The following is a 23,029-nucleotide window of genomic DNA, read 5'->3' as shown; positions in this document are numbered from 1 at the left end:
GGATTGTCAGGGCATTTCTATATAGTTGCTAGGGATTTGCTTACTGGATTCGGCTTACTCTCAATTCTCTGTGATGTTCTGATTGTTAGTCTGGACTGTTTTTTTTTTTTTTGGCAGTTTTGTTATTCAGGAGTAGTGTTGCATGTTGTATTATTTATATACAGGTGCATCTCACCTGGAAAAGGTCTTTATTTTTTGTAATTTAATTCCAAAATGCAAACTTTATTATACTCTAGATTCATTCACACAAACTGAAATATTTTAAAAGTTTTTTGTTTTAATTCTGATGGTTATGACTTAGGAAAGCTTAGGAAAATTAAAAATTCATTATCTCAAAAAATTAGAATATTCCAATTGAGCTTGATTAGTTTGATTCATTTTGAGTATAAATACTGGTTAGCAGTTTAGAACATGCAACTACAATTATGTGAAAGACTACTGACTTGACAGTTGGCCAGAAGACAATCATCAACACCCTCCACAAGGATGGTAAGCCACAGAAGGTCATTGCTGAAAGGGCTGGCTGTTCACAGAGTGCTGTATCAAAATATATTCATAGAAAGTTGACAGGAAGGAAAAAGTGTGGTAGGAAAAGGTGCACAAGCAACAGGGATGACCACAGCCTTGGGAATATTGTCAGGAAAAGCCGATTCAAGAACTTGAGAGAGCTTCACAAGGAGTGGACTGATGCCGGAGTCTGCACATCAGGAGTAACCATGCTCAGACGTCTTCAGGAAAAAAGCTGTTTTTGGGGAATATATAATAGAGGAATTGATTCCCATTGTAATGATTTTTAGTTTGAGTTAAGAACAACAACACCATCCAGCAGGCGAAAAATTGCTTCCTTGATAGCACAGCTCTTTTCAACAAGAAAACACATTTTTTAAAAGAAACCAGTGCAGTAAAATGTCATTATCAAAGCATATTTACATATAAATGTGTGGCAGTGGTGTTCATTCTCTGGTTGATATAGCTGCACGCGCTGAATATGACATTCAGTATGTCATTCACATGCACTGTGCTGCATACTTAACAGGTGGTTTACCTCATGAGTGATTATTTCAGAAGGAAGGTCAATGTCACTTCTGTGGCTTCCACTATAAAATCAGCCACGCATGCTGTCTTAAGTGGCTGATGAACATCTCTGTGTGCAGGTCTGACTGGTGTGTGTCGGAGTGTAATCATGGAGGGAAGTGTGGCCGTGGAGTCTCAGCAGAGTATGATGGGCTGATGGAATAGAAATAAAAAAAAAGACGATGAACGATGTCGTGGAGCCCCACTGAATCACCTGACAGGAAAGTGATAAGATGATAAATAACACAAGGAGTGGTATTATTATGAGTGGTGATCAGGGTGATTATATGCAGAGTGGTTTTTACTGTGTCTATATGGTGTTTTGATTGGTTGCTTTAACAAGTCAAAATGGCCAAGTTTCTGTGATGTTCTGGTCTCTAGATAGATGGCTAGGGTCCTTTCATTGTAACTCCATGTTTTTTTTTTGCCTGTTTTATCATCGGCCAAGCCAGCTGAAAAAAGTAATTGTCATGATGCTTTCCTGAGCATTTCCTGAGAAAAAAGGAGATGAAAAGGCTGAATGAGACAGAGAAAAAGGAAAACCGTGTGTAATATCCACCGATGTTATTCCCACATCCAGTGTTTCTGTTGAAAGATCTGTGATTTTCAGCTAACCATACAATTACACAGATAGAGGCCAGCTACAGCATTATAATTAACACCTCCGTCCTCAAATGACCATCCTCATCTGTTTTTGATTGTGGGTATTTTTTCTGTGTATGGGTAAATAACTCACCATTCATTGTTTGAAATAGGCATAGCATGGGAATCACATACAGATGCTGAATATGACTGCAGATCAATTGGTCCATTTATCAACAGCGAGTAGTATTTAGACACTGCCAAGGCTGCGGTCTTAAGGATCGCAGTAATTACTCACTGTCAGCTCTCAGCCAGGTGATTAGCACTGAAAAACAATGGGTCTGCTTTTGAGTTTTCAGTTTTTTCAGTTTCCAGTCCCTTGAGGAAGCCTATTGTTCCTCAGGAGGAACAGTGTACAAAGAATGACAGACATAAATAGTAATGCATTGATTTTATCATCATCCAGATCTCCTGAAAAGCCACATGTGCTGCTGTCCTTCAAGAAAATGTCACATCGTAGCTGGGTATGTTTTGATCGTTTTGATTAATTTGCTCTAGAATCTACTGTCTTTCCAAAGATTTGACACCTTTTAAAACTTTAACACTCAACCCGTAGCTCAAAAGCCTCATGCATTTTTGCAATCTTTTGTTCATTCAGAAATGTAAATACATTTTAACAGAACTGGTTATTGTTTTATCTTTTCACTTTCAATGACAAACCTGACCAAATATACTTATATATTAAATAAATATGGCCCCTAGGTGGCGATATAGTTTACTGGGTGATTAATGAAGCACCTCTCTCTATGTCTCTCTCGTTCGCTCTCTTTCTCCCTCCGTTTTAATAGTTTGGCAGAGATAATGTGAGAATTACAGCTAATCTGTGTTTATTCCCATGAGACAATCACATTGTGTGCCTGTTCCTTATTCACTGTGCCACAACACGCAGACATTTGAGTCCAACTCAATTACACCAGATAGTCATTTAGAGAGATCAGTATGGACATAACTGAAAGAACAAACCAAAAAACGCGTTTCTCATTTTCTTTTTATATGGGTTTATAACTCATCCTTTGATGGTAATACATTTTTGGCTGCATGCTTTTGTAATGTTTAAATTACTGCTACGCTGTCTCTTTAAAAGGCAGGACTGTGCATCTACACCTCCACTCCCTCTCTCATCCTGTAGATGATGTCACTGTGGCTTCCCTTAGACCTTGGACAAATGATGTGGGTCTCTATTTGGCGTTCCTCCTCTTTCCCACCCCTCTCTCTCTTTCGCTCTCTTTCTCTCCCCCAGTGTCTCCATCTCGTACTCCACTGCTGTCTTCATCAACAGAGGGACAACAGCTGAGGAAACTTGATAGCACTCCATTCCCTTCTCTTCTCCTCTTCCCTTTTTCTTAATCTTCTCTTCTCTTCTTCTCTCTATCCCTCTCTCATTCTCCAGCAGCGATGTAGTTCTCTCTCAAACTTTAACAGCTGTTTGGCAATGAAGTCTTGACTCATATCCATCACGTGTGGACTTCCATGGATTCGTTCTCTGCTTCTTTTTGAGATATTTCCAGAGCCGCCTCTCTTCGTTCATCTTCTGTTTACCTTGTCGTGTTGGTGTATTTGGACCATGGCCATGAAGGAAACCATACTTCCTATTAGTGAGGTGTCAAGTCCGTACCCGGAGGTTGTGGAACTCAACGTTGGTGGCCAGGTGTACGTCACCAAGCGCTCCACCCTAGTCAGCGTACCTGACACCACCCTCCACACCATGTTCATGCGGTGCAGCCCGCAGGAGTTGCCCCGCGACAGCCGAGGACGCTTCTTCATTGACCGTGATGGGTTCTTGTTCCGATACGTGCTGGACTTCCTACGGGACCGCCTGCTCGTGCTACCAGAACACTTCCCGGAGCGGGAACGTCTTCAGCGTGAGGCCGAGCACTTCCAGTTAGGGGAAATGCTTAGACTTTTGGGCCCACGTGTAGCTAAGCAAGGCTCACTCAATGACGAAGGCTGCCAGAGCGACATTGAGGAAAGTTCGCAGAGTAGCGAGTTGGTGACTCGAACTGGAAACTGTGCCATCACCTACGCATCTTCCTCTACCACCCTGGACAAGAGGTCTGGGTTTATTACAATAGGTTATCGGGGATCCTACACAATGGTGAGGGATAACCAAGCTGACGCTAAGTTTCGCCGTGTGGCACGGATCATGGTCTGCGGGCGGATCGCCCTGGCAAAGGAAGTGTTCGGAGACACTCTAAATGAAAGTCGAGACCCAGACCGTCCACCAGAGAAGTACACCTCCCGCTTCTACCTGAAGTTCACCTACCTGGAGCAAGCATTCGACAGGTTGAGTGAGGCTGGGTTCCAGATGGTGGCCTGCAACTCAAGTGGGACAGCTGCATTCGTTAACCAGTACAGAGACGACAAAATCTGGAGCAGCTACACGGAGTACATCTTCTTCAGTAAGTGACAGAGCAGTCTGTGCTGCACTTTAATTTCCTTTTCATGTAGCCGAGTGTTCCCAACCTTGTTCCCAAAGGATATGTCATGTTTCACAACCTCCTTCAATCTTTTCCCCACCAAAAAAAAGAAAGCATGCACTTTATTTTATGTGTGTATGCATGCATTTTATTTTGTTGCTTGTGTGAAGCAGGTTTCTGAAAATTAAATTTAATTGAATAAATTGAAGCATGCTTGAAGATAAAATTTAAGTACCTCTAAGTACCAAACATATGTGGACAGTTTGTGTATTATTAACATCTTAAATTATTTCATTTTTTTAATGAAGAAATGCAGACATTGCAAGACCTTCAAGAATGAATAATTGGCAATAAATCATTGCATATTTATTCATTTGAATAAGATTTTATTAGGAAAAAACAAGGACACCGTTTTTTTTTTTTCAGTTGATAAAAGTTATTTTTACATGCAGCTAGAAAAAGGCTCACATTTTAGCTCAGATAACTTTATTACAGCTTATAGTTTTGTCTAAAATCAAGTACATACTCCTTGGATAACTCCGATTACTCTGAACTTTCTTTTTATTCCAAGTCTTCTCTTTGGCTATTCAACTGCATTCTCTTTTTCTCTCATTTAGCGTGTCTCACAATCACACTCTTTTTTCTCTCTTTTAAACACCTAACTACCCACACATTCTCTTTCTCCTGCTAGCTCCTCTTAAGTATGTTGCAACTTTGATGCTGTAATTCATTGCAGTACATGTAAATGTATGTCATAACTGGGACAGCTAGTGCCTCGGGCCTGACGTACTGAATAGAGAGGATAGTAACACTAGGCAATCCCACGTACCACTTGTGTCCAATCATAATGAAGCCGAATGGATCAAAGCCTCCTCAGCCATTGTAAATTAGAGTTGGATTAAATGATTGCAGATTAGTTAATTCTTATTGGCTGCCTCAGGTTTGTCATTTTTAAATTCTACAGACAAGCGCTTATCCACTGCAGGCTGATGCTTTCACACTGCAGTGACTGTGAGTTCACTAAGGTGTCAACCAAAATGCAGTGCTGCATGTGGTTTCTTACTGAGCTGATGTGATTGTGGTGGACTGAACCGTGTGCAAGCTGGTTTGGTTGATTTGTGATTTGATTGGTGGCTGTTTAATGGTGTTTTTTAGTCTTTCACTGAATTTGAATGCTCCTTGAAACTGCTTGAAACATTTAAGCGTGTTTTAGAGGGTTTTGTGCATGTGCACATTTAAGCTGAGATAAGGCATAGCTGTGTGGACAAGTAGAGAAGTGTGAAAACATGCTGATAAGGAAGAAAAAAGGTCCATCTAGGAGGAAGAAAAATCTCACTTTGGTAGACTTTAGCGAGGTAATGGAACTTCAAGAGCTAATCCTACCACTGCATGTTGCAGATAATGAGGCTGTGTGTGTGTGTGTGTGTGTGTGTGTGTGTGTGTGTGTGTGTGTGTGTGTGAGAGAGAGAGAGAGAGAGAGAGAGAGAGAGAGAGAGAAAGAGAGAGAAAGAATGACTTGTCTGACTGTATTTGTCTTTCACTGTGTTTCCTATTAGGTTTTAAAAGATACTTGATGAAGATAAGATGTCCGCTCTGTGAAGCTGCTAAATACTTTATTGACAGTTGTTTAAAGGTGATGTGTTAAGGGTGATTTGTTTTGATGTTAAATTCTTTATTCTATTCTAACTGCAGACATATTCCAAATTTTTAATTGGGATATTTAAGTGAGAGTTCTTTTCAGTTTTCATATTCTTATATTTTTAAATATCCTTTCCCTCAAATGTGGAACATGGTTATGTTATTGTGTAGAGACAAAAATATAAGTAATATTTCAACTAGGCTGCCCATGCAACCCAGAGGAGATGGAATCCTCCAAAACAGCATTTTTTTACTTTAAAATTTTAAACATAAGTCAATCCTAAAGTCCCATTTTAAAATCAAGCTGCCTTTAAATGCACATTTTGATGCATTTATTTAAAATTTGATTTGATGTATTTATCAAACTTCAATGTATTATTTTGATGTTTTTGTTCTTTGCTATAGTTGTATTCTTATAGAGAAGAAAGCAGAAACTCTGGGGTAAAAGAACAGATCCAGTAATCATTCATACATATTACAATTCACAATTTAACTTTCGTTTTTTGTAAACTGAAACAATCTCAATTAGATATCAGATTGTAATACAGGTTTCAGCTAGGTGGAGCTGGGGATGGAGGGTGAGTTAGATGTGGTGTGCAGCCTGCAATAGAAGAGGCTAAATGAATAGGGATTTAAATAGACTGCTGTGATAGGTGTCAAAACTGGATTGGTCCACGTCAGGAACAGCTGAACGTGGCTTACCTGAACTAACCTGATGCTCGGTTTGTATATAATTTTTACATCTATATTATATATATTTTGCAATATATGCTTTTATGCTATATATTTTACACTTACAATTATATACTAAATGTTTATTTTAATAGAAGTATTATAATATATGTTATATACATGGACTAAATTGTACTAAATGTAATTTAGTGGAATCATTACCCTATTTTATTTATTTTTTTATTTGGATGAATGACATTTTTTTCAGTGTGGGTAAACTGATTGGATTGTGACAAGTGACAAGAAAAAATATTTTTTCTTTGAAATAACATGCATTGGAATCATTCACAATAAGACTAGGAACAAAGTAAACAGTCTTCATTTTAATTGTTGACTTTTTGACAGTTTAGTTGACTTCAGTGAAAGACATTCCCTGTGTATGATGGCGATGATCAATGTTTTAATATTGACCAGTGCTCAGATTAGCTGTGGGCAGAATTTGATCATGCATGTTTGCGCTTGTCAGTATGTTCGTGTGTGGGTGTGCTGTCAATGCACGTGTTTCTCTGCACATCCTCAAGCGGCTCTGCTGTTGAGTTGCGAGTGTGTCTGAACTCACTCAGAGGACACAAATAAATGTCTGTCGTCTGTCCGACCTCGATCTCTTGGTGTCCTCCAAACCTCTGGATGAAGGAGCTGGAGCCAGTCAGTCATCTCAAGAACCGCTGCTCAAAAGAAAGTAAACAAGCTCGAAAGAAAATTGCTATGTTCTGTTTTCATCTTTCTCTTTGATTTTTCATTATGACCAAACTCCCCAGACTGACAAAAAAAACTGAAATGTAAAATTTTTGTCTGATTCATGTAATTTGGTGCCTCAGCACAGGAAACTGTAGAAAATACTGTCATCTGACAGTGTTGTGGATGCTGACATCTCAGCGTTAACTGACATCCATGTTTTAGTTTTTTTTACTCAGGACAGCGTGACATCCAGTCATTGAGAGCTGGTTAGATCAATGCCTAGTGAAGAAAGCAAGGAGACGGGAGAATGAGCAGGTCAAGGTTGAATATATCCATCTGACCAGCATTAATATTTATACAAACTGATTCACATATTCAGCAAATATTAGTAGTTTAAACAGCTGTAAAGAGATTGTGAGAGACAAATGAAGTGAAAGCAGAGTTGGGATGGATGTGTCGTTACAATCTGATGTTCAGCAACACTACGACACATTGATAGTCTTGACAGACATTTTGACACTTACTGGGATTGTTCATGCAAAAAAATAAAATAAAAAAGTAATGTTATTCCAAAACTGTATGATTTTCTTACTTTTGAAAATGTTTTAAATGTCAGTAGCGTACTGAAATAATCTGTTAGTAATCAGAAGAAAAGCCTTCATGTAAAGACTTAATCTATTAATCTGACTGAAATTTTGTTTGGATTGAAAGTGATGGTGTAGGCCTAAAATTAAAAACAGCCAACAGAAGAAAAAAATGAAGCATGTAAATTCTTGAATTCCACTAAAAATACCTTGGACACATGCATAGTGTTGTGATGTGTATGTTTACATGCCATACAAACCTACAGATTTTTTTTTATTTGTTTTTAATCTCTAATGAAAAGACATAAAAAATGTGGGTGAAATATTTAGATTAGGAAGAAAAATCTTGAGGTTGTTTCTCTAAAAATAATGAGATTAAACTGAAAGAAAATGGTGACTTTTACCTGAGGTTTTGCTCCTGAGACGCATGGATGTTTCTGCTCTGGACTTTTATAGGACATCTTAACAATGTGATTTGGGACAAGACAAAAAGGCGGTTTGGTAGATGAATTTATGATGTACTCACTCATTATATACATTTTGCAGTGCTGCGTTAATTTCACCAAAGGAATTTTAGGAGAAACAGCTGAAAAGGTTTTTTCCCCCTTAACTATCATTTACAACCCCATTTTAGAATATCAATAACATGAAATTTTTGTAAAGACATTCTCACAACTTTGTGCATTGAATATTTTAAAGCATTTAAACTTAAGTTTGTTTAAAAAAAAATCACTTTGCAAGTTCTTTTTTTAATTTGTATCTCTTTTTATATATATTTGTGACTCTTTCCTTAAATGACTAATTGTATATGTTGTGCCATTGCTCACTTCTTGGTTGATTTGGATAAATGCATCTGCCAAATGAATACATTTTAATGTAAAGATGTATCAAACTGAAATGTCTAACAAAATAATAATTTACTGTATAATTCCAAAAACTGATCATTTCATGTTTAACAACCATTTAAAAATATATCAGTCACTATGTCCATCTTGATTTATAGGCATATAATATAATGCAATTAGCAGCCTAGAAAGCCCACCAGAGCTCCATGACGGCCGCTCATTTGTTTTTGTCACAGCACAGGGTTGTTGTGGTGTGTAAACACTGATGATGTTCTGTCATTGTGTTTGGATAGTTTGAATGGTTTTGTCACATCATGTAAACAAATTATTGCTGGGGATGAGAGATTACAGTCACTAAATTACTTGAGCATGAATTGATACTGTGAAAGGACAACAAAGAAAAGAGAAGAATAGCTGCATATTCATTAACAGGATGAGAGTTTTTGTTGTTCTTTGTTTTTTTGGCTTTATTTATTTAAGCTATTTTCTATCTCAAAAAACAAAAAGGACAAGTGTGATAACTATACACTCACTGACCACTTTATTATGTACACCTTGCTAGTACCGGGTTGGACCCCCTTTTGCCTTCAGAACTGCCTCAATTCTTCATTCCTCAGAGATTTTGGTCCATATTGACATGATAGCATCAGATTTGTCGGCTGCACATCCATGATGCGAATCTCCCGTTCCAGCCCATTCCAAAGCTGCTCTACTGGATTGAAATCTGGTGACTGTGGAGGCCATTTTAGTACAGTGAACTCATTATCATGTTAAGAAACCAGTCTGAGATGATTTGAGCTTTTGGCATGGTGCATTATCCTGCTGGAAGTAGCCATCAGAAGATGGTTACACTGTAGTAATAAAGGGATGGACATGGTCAGCAGCAATACTCAGGTTGGCTGTGGCATTTAAATGATGCTCAGTTGGTTACTAAGGGGCCCAAAAGTGTGCCCAGAAAACATCCCCCAGACTATTACACCTCCACCAGCAGCCTGAACTGTTGAGACAAGGCAGGATTGATCCATGCTTTCATGTTCTTTACACCAAATTCTGACTCTACCATCTGAATGTCGCAGCAGAAATCGAGACTCATCAAACCAGGCAACATTTTTCCAAACTGTGCTGGTTTACTTCAATTTTGGTGAGCTTGTGCGAATTGTAGCCTCTGTATCCTGTTCTTAGCTGACAGGAGCGGCACCTGGTGTGGTCTTCTGCTGCTGTAGCTCATCTGCTTCGGGATTCAATGTGTTGTGTGTTCAGAGATGGTATTCGGCATACTTTGGTTGTAACGAGTGGTTATTTGAGTTACTGTTACTTTTCTATCATCTTTAACCAGTCTGCCCATTCTCCTCTGACCTCTGACATCAACAAGGCATTTTCATCCACACAACTCAGCAACTGAGTTGCTGCCATGTGATTGGCTGATTAGCAATTTGTGTTACCAAGCAATTGAACAGAGGTGTATTCCAGAAAGCACGGTTACCTTACTTTCAGCTAAACCCTGAATTTTTGGTTGATTAACTCCAAAACGGGCTACTTGAGGTGTGTGGTTCCAAAAACGTGTCCGGGAGTAAGTTCATTCAACTCAGAGTATGTTCCTGGTTAAGACTCAAGACATTCTCACAGAGCGACGAATCGACGAGTTACTATGGAAATGGACGCTAAGAAAAAGCCCGCCATCCTGTTTCTTTCTTCTTCTTTTGTTTAATGATCGTTTACATGCTTAGTGCATATCACCACCTAATTGATGGTTATGCAATCATTTTGCAATCAACCGTTGAATCAACCTTGAGAATATAAATGATATTGTTTGTTTGATGCAAATTATATATTAAGTCATATCAGATATGTATTTTGATTTAGAATTTAGACATTATAGAAAATGCCGAGCCATGTGTGAGATGATAATATAAAATGTAATAAATATATATAATATATAAATTAAACATTACCTTGTCAAATATTTGTAGAATATATACAGATAACTGTTATATATGCCAATAAAATGAATAAGAACCATATTAGAATAATATATTACCTTATTTATAACTTATATTAGCACTTCATCATTAACATATCACATATAAATATATATATATATATATATATATATATATATATATGTATGTATATATATATATATATATATATATATATATATACAGTATATATATATAAATATATATATAGTAGGCTATATTGCATATTGTAATATTTTATGATGTTGTGCGCTATTAGGTATTAAGCTACTAAGTATGTTTTTTTTACTTTTTGTTTACAATTATTATAAAAACACATTCCAAGGAGTCATCACAGGACAGTTTAATATTAGCAATGACAAAAAAATACAAAAGTAGGAAACATATTCACATAATAATAATTATAAATCACAATTTCAAGTTTCTTGTGGTTAATACTTTCTTGTAATAATGATTTTATATCTCAAAATGTGACTTTATATTACACAAGTTGTGAATTTAGTTTTCTTTTAATTCCCCATAAGACTTTATATCAAATTTTTTTTTTGCAATTTTATTTAATGCAACTGCTAATTTAAACGCTAATTCTCATAATTGCACCTTAATATTTCACAATGGAATGGAATTCTCATTTTAAATTTCACCTTACAATTATTATTTTTTTAATTCTGCTTTGAGATGAAAACAGTTTTCTATAGAAAACTGACTTCCAGTAAAGTTTTTACAGTTCAAACCACTGATCTCAGAGCAGATACGGTCACTTTTATCTAGCTGTTTGAGAAAACCCACTCAAGTTTCATCCATCCTCTGGTGAACTCTCTCTCCATTTCTAACCCTCAGGGTGAATAAGAATATTTAGAATGAAAGAAATTGAAAAAGAAAGAGCTCTGACAAAAGAGCAGATGATAAGGTAAGCCCTGCTGCCCTGCAGGTGAGGAACTGTGTTCTTCTCTATGGAGGAGCCATAAATGGCCTTAAAAGAACATTGTGCCATAAAATTCAGCATTCTCTTACATTAATATATATATATATATATATATATATATATATATATATATTCACAATGTGCAGTGATTCTTCTGCTGTACTTTAGAACTGGGTTATGATGATATTTCTGCAATATAATAAGTGCATAATCCTGCATGAGCACTGTATCTTTGGAAAAGCCACTGTAAGGAGCAAAGACATTTTATTCTGTATGCACACTGAAGGAGTGTTGATGGATTCTTCACACAAATCAACATATCTCTCTGCAAATTTTAGGTATTTTTTTTTTGTACAGATTATGAGACGTTACATACTGAACTTTAATGCTTAGCATTGTTTCCGTGGGTCTTAAAAAAATCTTGATTCACACAAATTAAAGTCTTAAAAAGGTCTTACATTGGAGCAGAAAGTTCTGGCATTAAATATGGCATTCACTGTAAAAAATGTAAATAAAAAATCTAATTCCATTTCAAATATCCTCGAATAAAGATATGTAAAGAGATGCAAAATAAAGATATGTGTTGCTAGTACAACTCATTGTGTGTTCCATATAGACATTTGTAATAAGAGAACATATTGGTGAATTGCATCCACTTCAATTTATTCCTTAGATTGTTGATTTTTTTCATCATATTTTTCACCTTTAAAATTGATAACTAATTATATTTTACACTGTGCATCATACCAAACAATTGCACTGCAATGTATGACCTACTTATTATTTAAAATTTAACAGCCATTTAAAAAACAGTCACAATGTCCATCTTGATTTATAGGCATGTAATATGATGTAATTAGAAACTATAATTATAAAAGCTCCATTACAGCTGCAACCCTTCACAAACAATAATATGTAATTTTAGCAATGCAAATCAACAAAAGTAATGCTTGTTTTACACAAACATTTTTTATGCACCATCATTGCCCAGACAAAATATTTTATCTCTATGCATCATACCTGTTGCACTGTAATGCACAGCTTTTTTTTTTTGCTTTTACATACTCAGGACAGAGTGTGTTAGAGCTGTTCTGGGGGATGCAGGTTTGTGTCATGTCCTGATCTCATTTCCCATATCCTCCACTTTCCTGTCTTCCTCTACTATCCTTTCAATTAAAAGCAAAATCCCATAAATGACAATGAGAAAATAGGTTTTATAATAAAGGAAAGGTAGCCAAACTCCTCCTGCTGGTTCTAATTAAAAGAACAGAGATAAGAGGCAACGCCTCTCTTTCAGCCCACTGGCTAAATTGTAAAAAGCTTCTGGGAAGCAATAAATTTGCTCAGTTGAAGTCATTTGCGGAAGAAAAGGAACCTCACACAGAGCAAAGGACAGTCTTCACCTGCCGTTTAGCTCTAATCTGTTTTGTATGTCCATTATATGAAATGTTCACAATCACTTCAGTGGTCAAGACATAAAAACATTCTCAAAATGATAATGAAATGTCAATCCAGTGGAAAGTTACTGCCACAAATCTCACAAAGGAACATTTTCTTTGCGGGTAGAAGATATGCCAGGACCATCGTTCATTTATCAGACTACAGCAGGCCTCTATCTGGTCTCTAAGTGAAGACGAACCAGGCTGTTGAAACATATGTGAGCTATCTGAGCTGCTAGATATGGCTGCCATCTTTTCTTGGGAAATACTGAATCATTGTATGTTCTTGTCAAGGTAAAGAATGAGATTGAGACAATCTGTTGTGTATTTCTGACTCAACCAGGCCTTGCCTTTTTTGGGGGTGTTTTGTGGATTTTGCAAGTGGGTTTGCAAGGTAAAATTCTGCACAGATATTTATTTAAAACTAAATATCTGCACTATTTATTAAAAAAAATGTTCTTTCACTTTAAACTTGTCATTTACTGGCTCTCATCACAAATTGCAAAACATTGATGGAGAGAATGTCCTCAAACAAATTGACAAAATATGGACTGTTCAATCCTGTGATTTGACTGTAAACTGGCAAATTGATTAAACCCAAGTTCAATTCTACAACACTATTAAAGATAAAGGTTCTTTACTGGCATCTTTGCTTTCATGGAAAACCTCAAAATCAATGGACAAAAGGTTCTTTATAGTGGAAAAAGGTTTATTTTTATTAATTTTTTTGTTATTTTTTTTAGATGTTCTTCACAGTAAGAAAATTTGGCCCTTGAAGAACTATTCACCAAAAAGTTCTTTCAGTGAAAAAAAAAGGTTCTTCAGGTTCTTCTTGTTGCAAAAAATAAAAATAAAAAAAGAACATTTATTTTAAAGAGTGAAGTAGTTTTATAACCAATCCTTATCTAGTGTGTACACTTGTAAGACTAGTCTTCTACAGTTTCCAAACCTGTTTGAAATCAGACTAGTTTTCAAGTATGCATGCTGTCCTGTCTTTTAATGAGAGAGTACAAGAGAACAAAAAACACTAAAAATAGCCGCAAGTGGCGATCATCATGGTCTAAGCACAACCCAGTGGGCAATAGATGTTAAAAAAGACAAAAACATGACATAACATTGATTTTATTTAAATTGAATGTCAAACATATTGGCCTACATATAGATTAAACCAATTGCAATGTGGGATTAACTTCCTATTTTCACCCATTTACCACTGGAAGAAATTGCCATCCAAACTGAATTTATAATGATGTTACTGCATCGTCATCGATGACAAATATTTGACATCACATTAAAATCAAAGTGGCCACTGGGAAACGCCTTGTGTAGAGGATGCAGTTATGTTATAATGGCCATGTCTCTTTTCAAACGTAATATGAGTAGGCCCATGTAAGTGTGTCTCTGCCGAAGTATTATTTTATGTACCATATTACTATAGACAAATAATATTGTCTCTTCATTTTTAACTACTGGACCGCAATATATGCAGTCATGTCTGACAACTTGACAAATGTTTTCTGAATGTAGGATATTTAAATATGAAGGAATATGGAGATCACAGATTTAATTGGAAACGGATTTGACTTAGATTGTTTTAGCCTCTATTAAACTTTATGAAACTATAATGAATGTTATGCATAGTTTAGGACCGTTGGCTAAACGTATGATGAATATGGGACACAAACGTGGAAACACTTCAGGAGTGTCGAAGTCATCATCGGATTGGTTGAATTATACAGGATTTCTGGGAGACGTGTGTGTCTCGTTCTTTAACGTTCCGCCTGGAAACAAGGTATTTGGCTGGCCAGACACTTTTAGGGTAGAAGAAGAAAATCTGTACAAAAACAATGCACCTTCGGTGCTTGGATCCCTAATAAACATCTGATAAACAAAAAATCTGTGGTGTTGTGTTGTGCTGTATAAGCATGCACCTCGACACTGCTTAAAACAAGATGCTGTGATTCTGAAAGAGATGTGATTTGGTTTTGTAGTCTTGTAGAGGGCACTTGGCTTTAGTGTCATCTCCTCAGCCTGAAACTTCAACTTTTTAAGATCTTTCAAGATTTCTTTCGAGATTTACTACTGAGCTATCGCTCAACACTATCTAATCCCTATCCTCAAACTAACCAGTTGTGGTCTGCTTGACCCCTCGAGACCATTTAAAACTGTTCGATGGCATTTTCAACAGACAGGCAGTCTGTTGCATATTATCTTGACTTTACATGCAAGGCATGTAAGTGGCCATGGAGCATCTGCAGTATTTCAATGAATGTTTCTGGCCTTTTTGTCCACAATTATTACAGACATTGCCTAGAGCTTTTTCAAAGTCCTTCTGTTTTTTATTTTCATTAATTGTTGATTGTAAATTTGTTCCGCAGACTAGGACTGGATGATTAATCGAAAAGTAATCTAAACCGAAATTCAGAACCTCTAACCGACTTAATTTTCCCATGTCGGTTATTTCGTTTTTTTAATCCTGTTAAAACTTCTCCTTAAAAGCATACTACTTTTGTAGCCACATGACTCTGCCCCGTCCAGTCAGTGGCATAAAAGCAAACACGGAGGTGAACGCCTGTTCAACACATAGCGGTGAGCCTGGAGTCTTAACTAAACTTTGTCAGTTGTATTTGTTTTATGGTTTGGACAATCAAGCGATTAGATGGTCGGATGTGTATTATGTGTAGCAATAATCTGTAAGAAATGTTACGAACATAGATAAAATAACTGCTGATAGTGAGCTATGATGTCAGATCCGCGCTTTCAATAGGAAAAAATATCCCACCTTCAATAGTCGGACTCAACCATCTGGCTGAGGTCAGTCTAAAAATACGCTCAGGACAGTTGACAGAACGCTGCTGCGTGTCGTCATGAAAGCGTATCATTTTCACGTGTTATTAAGCCTTGCCACTTGCCAATTTAACCATTCAAAAAACTTTAAAGCATTCAAACACAAGACGCGGAAAAGCTGAACTGAGCATCTGGTTACTCGTGCTGTCTCACAGACAGTAACACTGAACTGAGCTCTCCTTTGCGGAATTGCTAATGCAACCTTTTCACACCACAGACTGAACACAATTAATCATTGATTAGTAATTGGCCAACAAAGTATTGACTGTTGTCGGAAGTTTTGTTTGATTGTAATCCATTACATATCTTTCTATCAAAGTTATCTGATATTATCAAGATAACGAATATATAACGAAGATAATGAATTTGTTCTGACAGTTTAACTCTTGAGTTCTTGTAATATTTTATTACCATTTTCTAAACTATAGCAAATAAACTGATAATGTGAGAAATGTTGAAGGTGTCTGAATAAATTTTGGTTTGACTGCATGTTTAATTTTTACAGTGCTATTTTACATTTAATTATTCGGTTTCTGTACCTGGACACTTACAAACTTGAAAAACTTATTTATTTTAAACTTTATTTATTTTAACTTATTTGAAAAAATATAAAATAAATAAACAGAACGAACATACAAATTAAACACTTTCACACAGGGCCCACTGGTACAACCTGCACCGGGGCCCCGCAAACCCCAACTACGGCCCTGCTTACAGTACAAACCTTGTCAGTGAACTATGAGGCAAAAAAACAAAACAGAAACAAAATAATCGTTCATTAATCGTAATCGAGGTAAAATGTTCAGTTAATCAAGGTTTTGACTTTAGGCCATAATCGTCCAGCCCTACCGCAGACTCTGTAATGTTGTCCAGATGGTCATCAATTAGATTTGAGTCCTTGTAAATTCCCTCTTCATTTCTGTGTGAAGTCATGGGGGTGGATCAAATGATGGTGGAGTTGTGTTTCCGATTGTGTTCCTGGTTTTTCATCTTTCTTGTTTTCAGTCTTCCTTGAAGCTGACATTAAATGGGGTTGGACGCAAGCCTAAGACAAAAACAATAAGAAAAATAAGTTATATTGATGTTTGTTGTTGTTGTTGTTGTTTCTTTAAATGTGTTTATTGTGGGATCTAAGCTCAATATTTAATTATTATTATTATTTACATTTTACATAATTATTTTTTTCTGCATTTGGCAGATGTTTTTATCCACTTTATTTTCTGTCTAGAGTGATGGAAACATTTACTTTGAAATGTGTTTCAAACTTTCTCTAAAACTGATGTTTAAAATTGAGTTGGTTAATTTCTTTCTTTATTGAAATAACATATAATCTACTGTGGCAAATTCAGCAGTGTGCTGTTTAATAGATTTCAATATGGCAAAATATGTAAATAAAAAATGTAAAAAAAAAATGGTTTAGGAGTTTTTTATTATTTTTGCCTTATTTGACTTTACATAAATCTGCACAAAAATATAGTATAGTATAGTATAGTATAGTATAGTATAGTATAGTATAGTATAGTATAAAGCATAAATCTACATTTTTAACAAGTTTAATGATTTAGCCTAGTAAATTAAATGCTTTTAACATTTACCACATGAATGTCTTGGAGTATTTAATCTTGGATGTGTAACCTTTGACATCATCAAAAGATATGGGGAGCATTTTATCTTCCCTTAAGGTGGATGATCCTGTTTATTTTTGCATTATCTCTATGTACAATGATATAATGAGTTGCTTTTTATTATTTTTATTTATCATTGTTTTTTCCTTGCTGTTGGATCAGAACCCATCTGTGCGTGAGTGAACAAAATTTCATCATATTATATCCATTTCAGGCAATAGAGCCGTTGCAATGTACTGTTATAAAAAGACCGTGAAAACAAGATGCTGTAGTTGTATTATTTACAGTTTGTACCATCATGCTTAGTGAGGCGGATTAAACTGAAAAGAGTAAATCATGGGCATCTATGTCAACCAAAATATCTCATCAGAAATAAACGCTTCTCTCCTTTGAGGTTTGCAAGAGAAAATGAGAGTTAGAGTAGAGAGAGGATGGAGAGGTTTCTGTGAAGTGGTTGTGGTGGAAACATGAGCACACACAATATGTTTACAATGTTTTCATGCTAATTATTTCTAGGACACGGTTCGGCCCCCAGAGAAACCGATGCTTGTGAGGACATCTGCTGCTTCTCTGTACAGGTTATGGACTTAATTGTAGTGAGGTTTAACAAAAACTATAACTATAAAGATAACTATAAGGATAAGTAAAATTGCAACCACACCAACGGATGATAACATTCTCTTCACTATGGATGGATTCTGATTGGCTGAATTTTATTTTTTCACTTTTCATTCATTTTTTTTCTGAAAAACAAAATAATTCTGAAAGTGATTCAACTATATAGTTTCTCTGTGTCATTATCGTTATAAAGTCCATTCTGACCAAGAACAATGACTATAAAGATACTTTAATATTAACAATGTAGCGTTCATACCAACAGATGATAACTTTCAGTTTATTATAAGCACACGCTGCAGTTTGTCGTCTGTTGCTTTAATTGCGCAAGCTTGTTAAAGCAGGATGGATTCTGATTGGCTGTCCATGTTTTTACCGTTCATCAGCTGAAAAAAAATAATTCTGTAAGTGATTTCAACTGCATTGTCATTATAGCTATGGCATGGACTATACTATTCTTTTACATTTAGAAAGATTTTTTTAACAGTTATTGAATGTATTTACACCAGTTGGTTGCTTTTAAGTTACCTTGTAGCTTATAAATGCATTAAAGTGAACCTACAGTGGTGGTTGTCACTATCATGAAGCTGGGATGTTTTGGGTGGTTGTTACAGTGTTACTATGATTATTTGATCGGTGAGTGTAGAATAGAAGAATAGAATAGATGTAGAATAGAATGACTGTGCTGCACCTGACAGGGCGCGTACGAGAGAAAGCCCCGGCTGTGTGCGCGCACTCACAGTCTTCAAACAACACCAGCGCTTCTTGCTCTCTCTCTCCCTCGTGCATATTAATCAAAATCATTAAACACGATAGAAAAAGGGCGAAACACCCAAGTTTCACGTGCGTTCGCGCACTCACAGTCTTCAAACTACACGAGCGCTGTCTTGCTCTCTCTCTCTCTCTCTCTCTCTCTCTCTCTCTCTCTCTCTCTCTCTCTCTCTTTCTCTCTCTCTCTCGCTCTCTCTCTCTCTCTCTCTCTCCCTCGTGCATATTAACCAAAATCATTAGACACGATAGAAAAAGGGCGGAACGCCAAAGTTTCACGTGGAGCATTCTGATATTTTTTTTCTCTACATGACAGGCTGCTGGCTCCCACTGTTAATTTTTATTTTTTATTTTTTGGAAAAGCACTCTCTATATTAGCTTAAAGCCCTAAAGTTTACATTGGTTACTGTATTCTTTCAATTGCTCTAAACAAGTATTTTGGGTGAACTTTTTTATTGAATGCTAGACATCAAGTTGTTGTTATTTTCATCTGAAAGAAGAACTTTTTTTTCAGTAAGCTAGGCCCTATATGTTCAGTAAGCTTGTTTCAGTAAGCTATGTGTTTTCAAGGCTTCAAGGTTTTATTGAATGCTATCTCTATACAAGTGCAAAGTAATGCATTCTTAGTCAGTCTTTTATTTTGTAATTTTAAGAGCAATAAACTAGGGCTGTAGCTATCGAATATTTTAGTAATCGAGTATTCTACCAAAAATTCCATCGATTAATCGAGTAATCGGATAAAATGTGTTTTTGCTTAATTAAAGTGCAATATTAATTATGCAAGAGAAAATATGACTCCTGGGTCTCTTAAAATGAACAACTAAGTTTCCTTTTTTAGAAAAAAAAATATTTTTACTTTTTAAATGCATAAAATGCAATGCATTCATCAAAAATAAACATTTAATTATTACCCATTGTTTCTCTGTCTGTACTTGTACTGTGAACAATGACAATAAAGTTGTGAAGTGAACACATGATGGGTAAAAATTGATAGCCTGAATGCACTGTAAGTCGCTTTGGATAAAAGCGTCTGCCAAATGCATAAATTTTATGTAATTTTAATTTAAGTGCATTTAAGTGCCATTCAGTTGGGGTTTAAAATAAAGCATTTTCTGAGATGCACATTAAACATATAAAACATTAATTTAATTTATCTTTTAATTATTAAAAATTAAGCAAACTTAACTTTTTGGTAAACAAAGGGGATTTACTATTAAAAATAAAACATGGAAGAAATGTTGTGTGATTAAACCTTAAAAAAAACGGACTTTTATTTTGACGGGTTGACGTACCTGACATACCTTTACAGTTCTGTGTATGTGATGTGACGCTAGTTTTACTCAAATTAAACGGTCAAATCCTCATGAAGTGACTGTCAGAGCAGTTTTGGAGATGTTGTTCATGTGTTCACGTCCATATTTAGTGAGACAGCAGACGCTGAAATTACTGGAGCGTCACGCGCGCTTCCGTGTGTGTGATTAAAAGCTAGTCGCGCTTCTGCTCCATTAGAGACACGCAGAACATGCAGGATTCATATTTAAATAGCTTAATATTTACAGATATTAGTCCATATCGTGATTTGATGTAAGTGCAATTACCTATTTTTGATTAATTCATTCAAAATTTGGCAAATTCCATGCCATTCCGCGTTAAACTGTAAATTCCGTTTTTATGACTGGATTCCGCGATTCCCTCCGCGTTTTCTGCATCACGGAAATCATAGGGCCCTAGTTGTGGTATGCCAGATCTTATCTTGCAATGGACACATGCCACAGCGTTCTCTTTACGTTTGCCCGCGTCCTCAAATCAAAACACTGCTGACTCCTTGCAGTATGCGACTTCGGACCATAGACTGTATAAGCTTCGGACGCAGCGCTTGTGTCACCTTCCGCTTTGTGGGTGACGTAAACATCATTGCGAAAGTACCTGACGTGAGATTTAAAATAAATTAAAAGAGGCTTCGAGGCAGAGGAATTTGCCTCGATCATTTTTTGTAATCGAGTTACTCGAGTTACTCGAGGAATCGTTTCAGCCCTACAATAAACATATATTGCAATGTTAAGGAATTCATGTTTTTTTCATTCAGATATGTAAATCAACATGTATAAATTGTTAGTAGTCAATTAATGGGGAGATAATCGAAATCGAATCGGGCTGAAAAAATTAATCGTTAGATTAATCAATGCATCGAAAAAATAATCGCTAGATTAATCGTTTAAAAAATAATCGTTTATCCCAGCCCTAATTCTAAATGTTTTTTGCATGTTGCTATGGAGTTGTTATGGTATTTGTGGCCGGATGTTTAAACTGTTCAGAGTATTAAAGTTAGACTTCAAATTATTTTCTGCAAGATTTGAAGATGGTTACATAAAGCATAGCTGATTTGAATCCAAAAAGTAAGATTACCACTTGATTAACTGCTAGTTAGTCAAACTAATTCTTAAGACAGAGCCTTAAGAAAGTGACTGTGATTATGCAACTGGCCCCTGGGTAGCAGTGCAAATGTGGTTACTTAGCAGCACAAATGGTGCAGGATGAGTTGAGCTCCAATTTTTAAATCTAGTTTTAGAGGGTTGTTTAAATCCTCATGCCTTATCCATTTCATACAGAAATAGTGATACATATTTGCCTTGCCATTTTAGCAGAAGAGAGTGGACATTTTATTGAATGGAATCTTAATTACCATATATTTTGTTACAGTCCTTCTGGCATTATCAGCTTCACACTGACATCTAGATAAAGCACAGTCTATTTCCTACTTCCAGTGGAACACAATCTTATTGGCTCATTTTATCACAGTCATCGCGATTATATCATAACCTACGCCAATCTATTGCATTATCACCACCTAAACATATTTCTGTCAGTGTGAGTCAGTCCTGAAGGTAACTTTCTGTAGTTCTCATGCCCTGCTGTTTGGCCTCAAGCTGACAGCTAGACTCTTGTAATCCTGTGTTACCTCCTGTAGGATTACGGCTTTATTGAAATCCCTATCAGATTTTTGCTTCCTTTCTATCTTTTTCTATTCCTTCTGCAGAAATGTTCTGTGCATCTCAATGATATATCAGCATTGTGTTCTACTTGTCAGTTATTTTCCCCCCTCGTCTCTTTCTCTCTCCAATAATCCATTCTCCCCAGGCAAAGGTCAGGGTGTGTTGTTCAGTTTTAGCGGCCTTGTACTGCCGAGAAATGCTAAACAGATGAGCACAGGGAGGGGAGAGTTTCATTCCTCGACTCTGAAATCTTCCAGCAATTGCTAAAAGTTTGTGTGGCATCCCTGGAATGCTTTTACATTGGTATCAGTTTGATACATGCACATTTGGGGGAGTGTATATATATATATATATATATATCAGTGGCGGCTCCTGCCAATTCTCTCAGGGGGGGGCGGGGGGGGGGTCAAATGTTTGCATGATTAATGAGGATAAGTCATTCATTCAATTGATAAATTAACGGCTACTTAAAGATGTAAAGGGAACTGAACTACTATAGTATTAATTAAAAAGAAACTGACATTGAGAATCAATCTCTTGCTCTCCTTATGTTTCTGCGTGTTAACAATTCAGCAGCAAATAAAGACTGACGCCAGGATGTGGTTTTTCCAAAAAAAAAACTTTTTACTTCGATTTCAGTTTAATAAGAAATAATTGAAATCACATAAATCACTGTTTACGCAACTCACTTATAGAACACTGCTCATTTGTATTACTGCTCACTTATATCACATTACTCACATTACACTGCTTACTTACATTACTCACTTATATTACATTTCTCCCTTACATTACACTGCTCCCTACTATACATATGCATCTTTGCTCTTTCGTGTTTTTTCACCTTCTCCGAGAGATGATGCATTTCGGTGACACCTGTAGTTGTCCATGCAATGTCCGTTACGCTCTCGCGATGGAACAAAATGCAGCGGTAAATGAGCAAAATAAAGCGTCAGCTACTTTGCAGCCGGCTAGCCTTTTTCTCCGCTCATACCAAATACTCGAAAATCCTCGTTTATACAACTTCCCTCCCTTTGTAGATTCTTGTTTGATGTTTAAATTTGGTTTTGGTGGTCCTAATTCTTTAATTGCCAAATGATCCTTATTGCTACGATGAATGAATGGTCTTTCTTTCAATGACACGATAGAATTAATCTGTGCTGAGGTAACGTTTGCCGTGATATCGATCAAGTTCAGCTGACAACTAAATTTGCATAGCCGTCTCTCT

At 36.3% G+C, this 23,029-nt stretch overlaps 1 protein-coding gene across 1 annotated transcript in view; it reads left to right on the top strand.

The window, feature by feature from the left end:
* Positions 1-2,760: 2,760 nt before the first annotated feature.
* Positions 2,761-23,029, top strand: part of LOC132113910 (BTB/POZ domain-containing protein KCTD8-like) — a 36,241-nt gene continuing 15,972 nt past the window's right edge. The window contains exon 1 of the mRNA XM_059521964.1: positions 2,761-4,115. Coding sequence (XP_059377947.1) covers positions 3,281-4,115 — 835 coding nt within the window. The 5' untranslated portion in view covers positions 2,761-3,280. The remainder of the gene's footprint in view (positions 4,116-23,029) is intronic.

Source organism: Carassius carassius, chromosome 33 (genome assembly GCF_963082965.1).
Source record: "Carassius carassius chromosome 33, fCarCar2.1, whole genome shotgun sequence".
NCBI classification, from domain to species: domain Eukaryota; kingdom Metazoa; phylum Chordata; class Actinopteri; order Cypriniformes; family Cyprinidae; genus Carassius; species Carassius carassius.
Note: the sequence above shows the minus strand (reverse complement) of the source record. Positions and strands in the feature narration are given on the sequence as shown.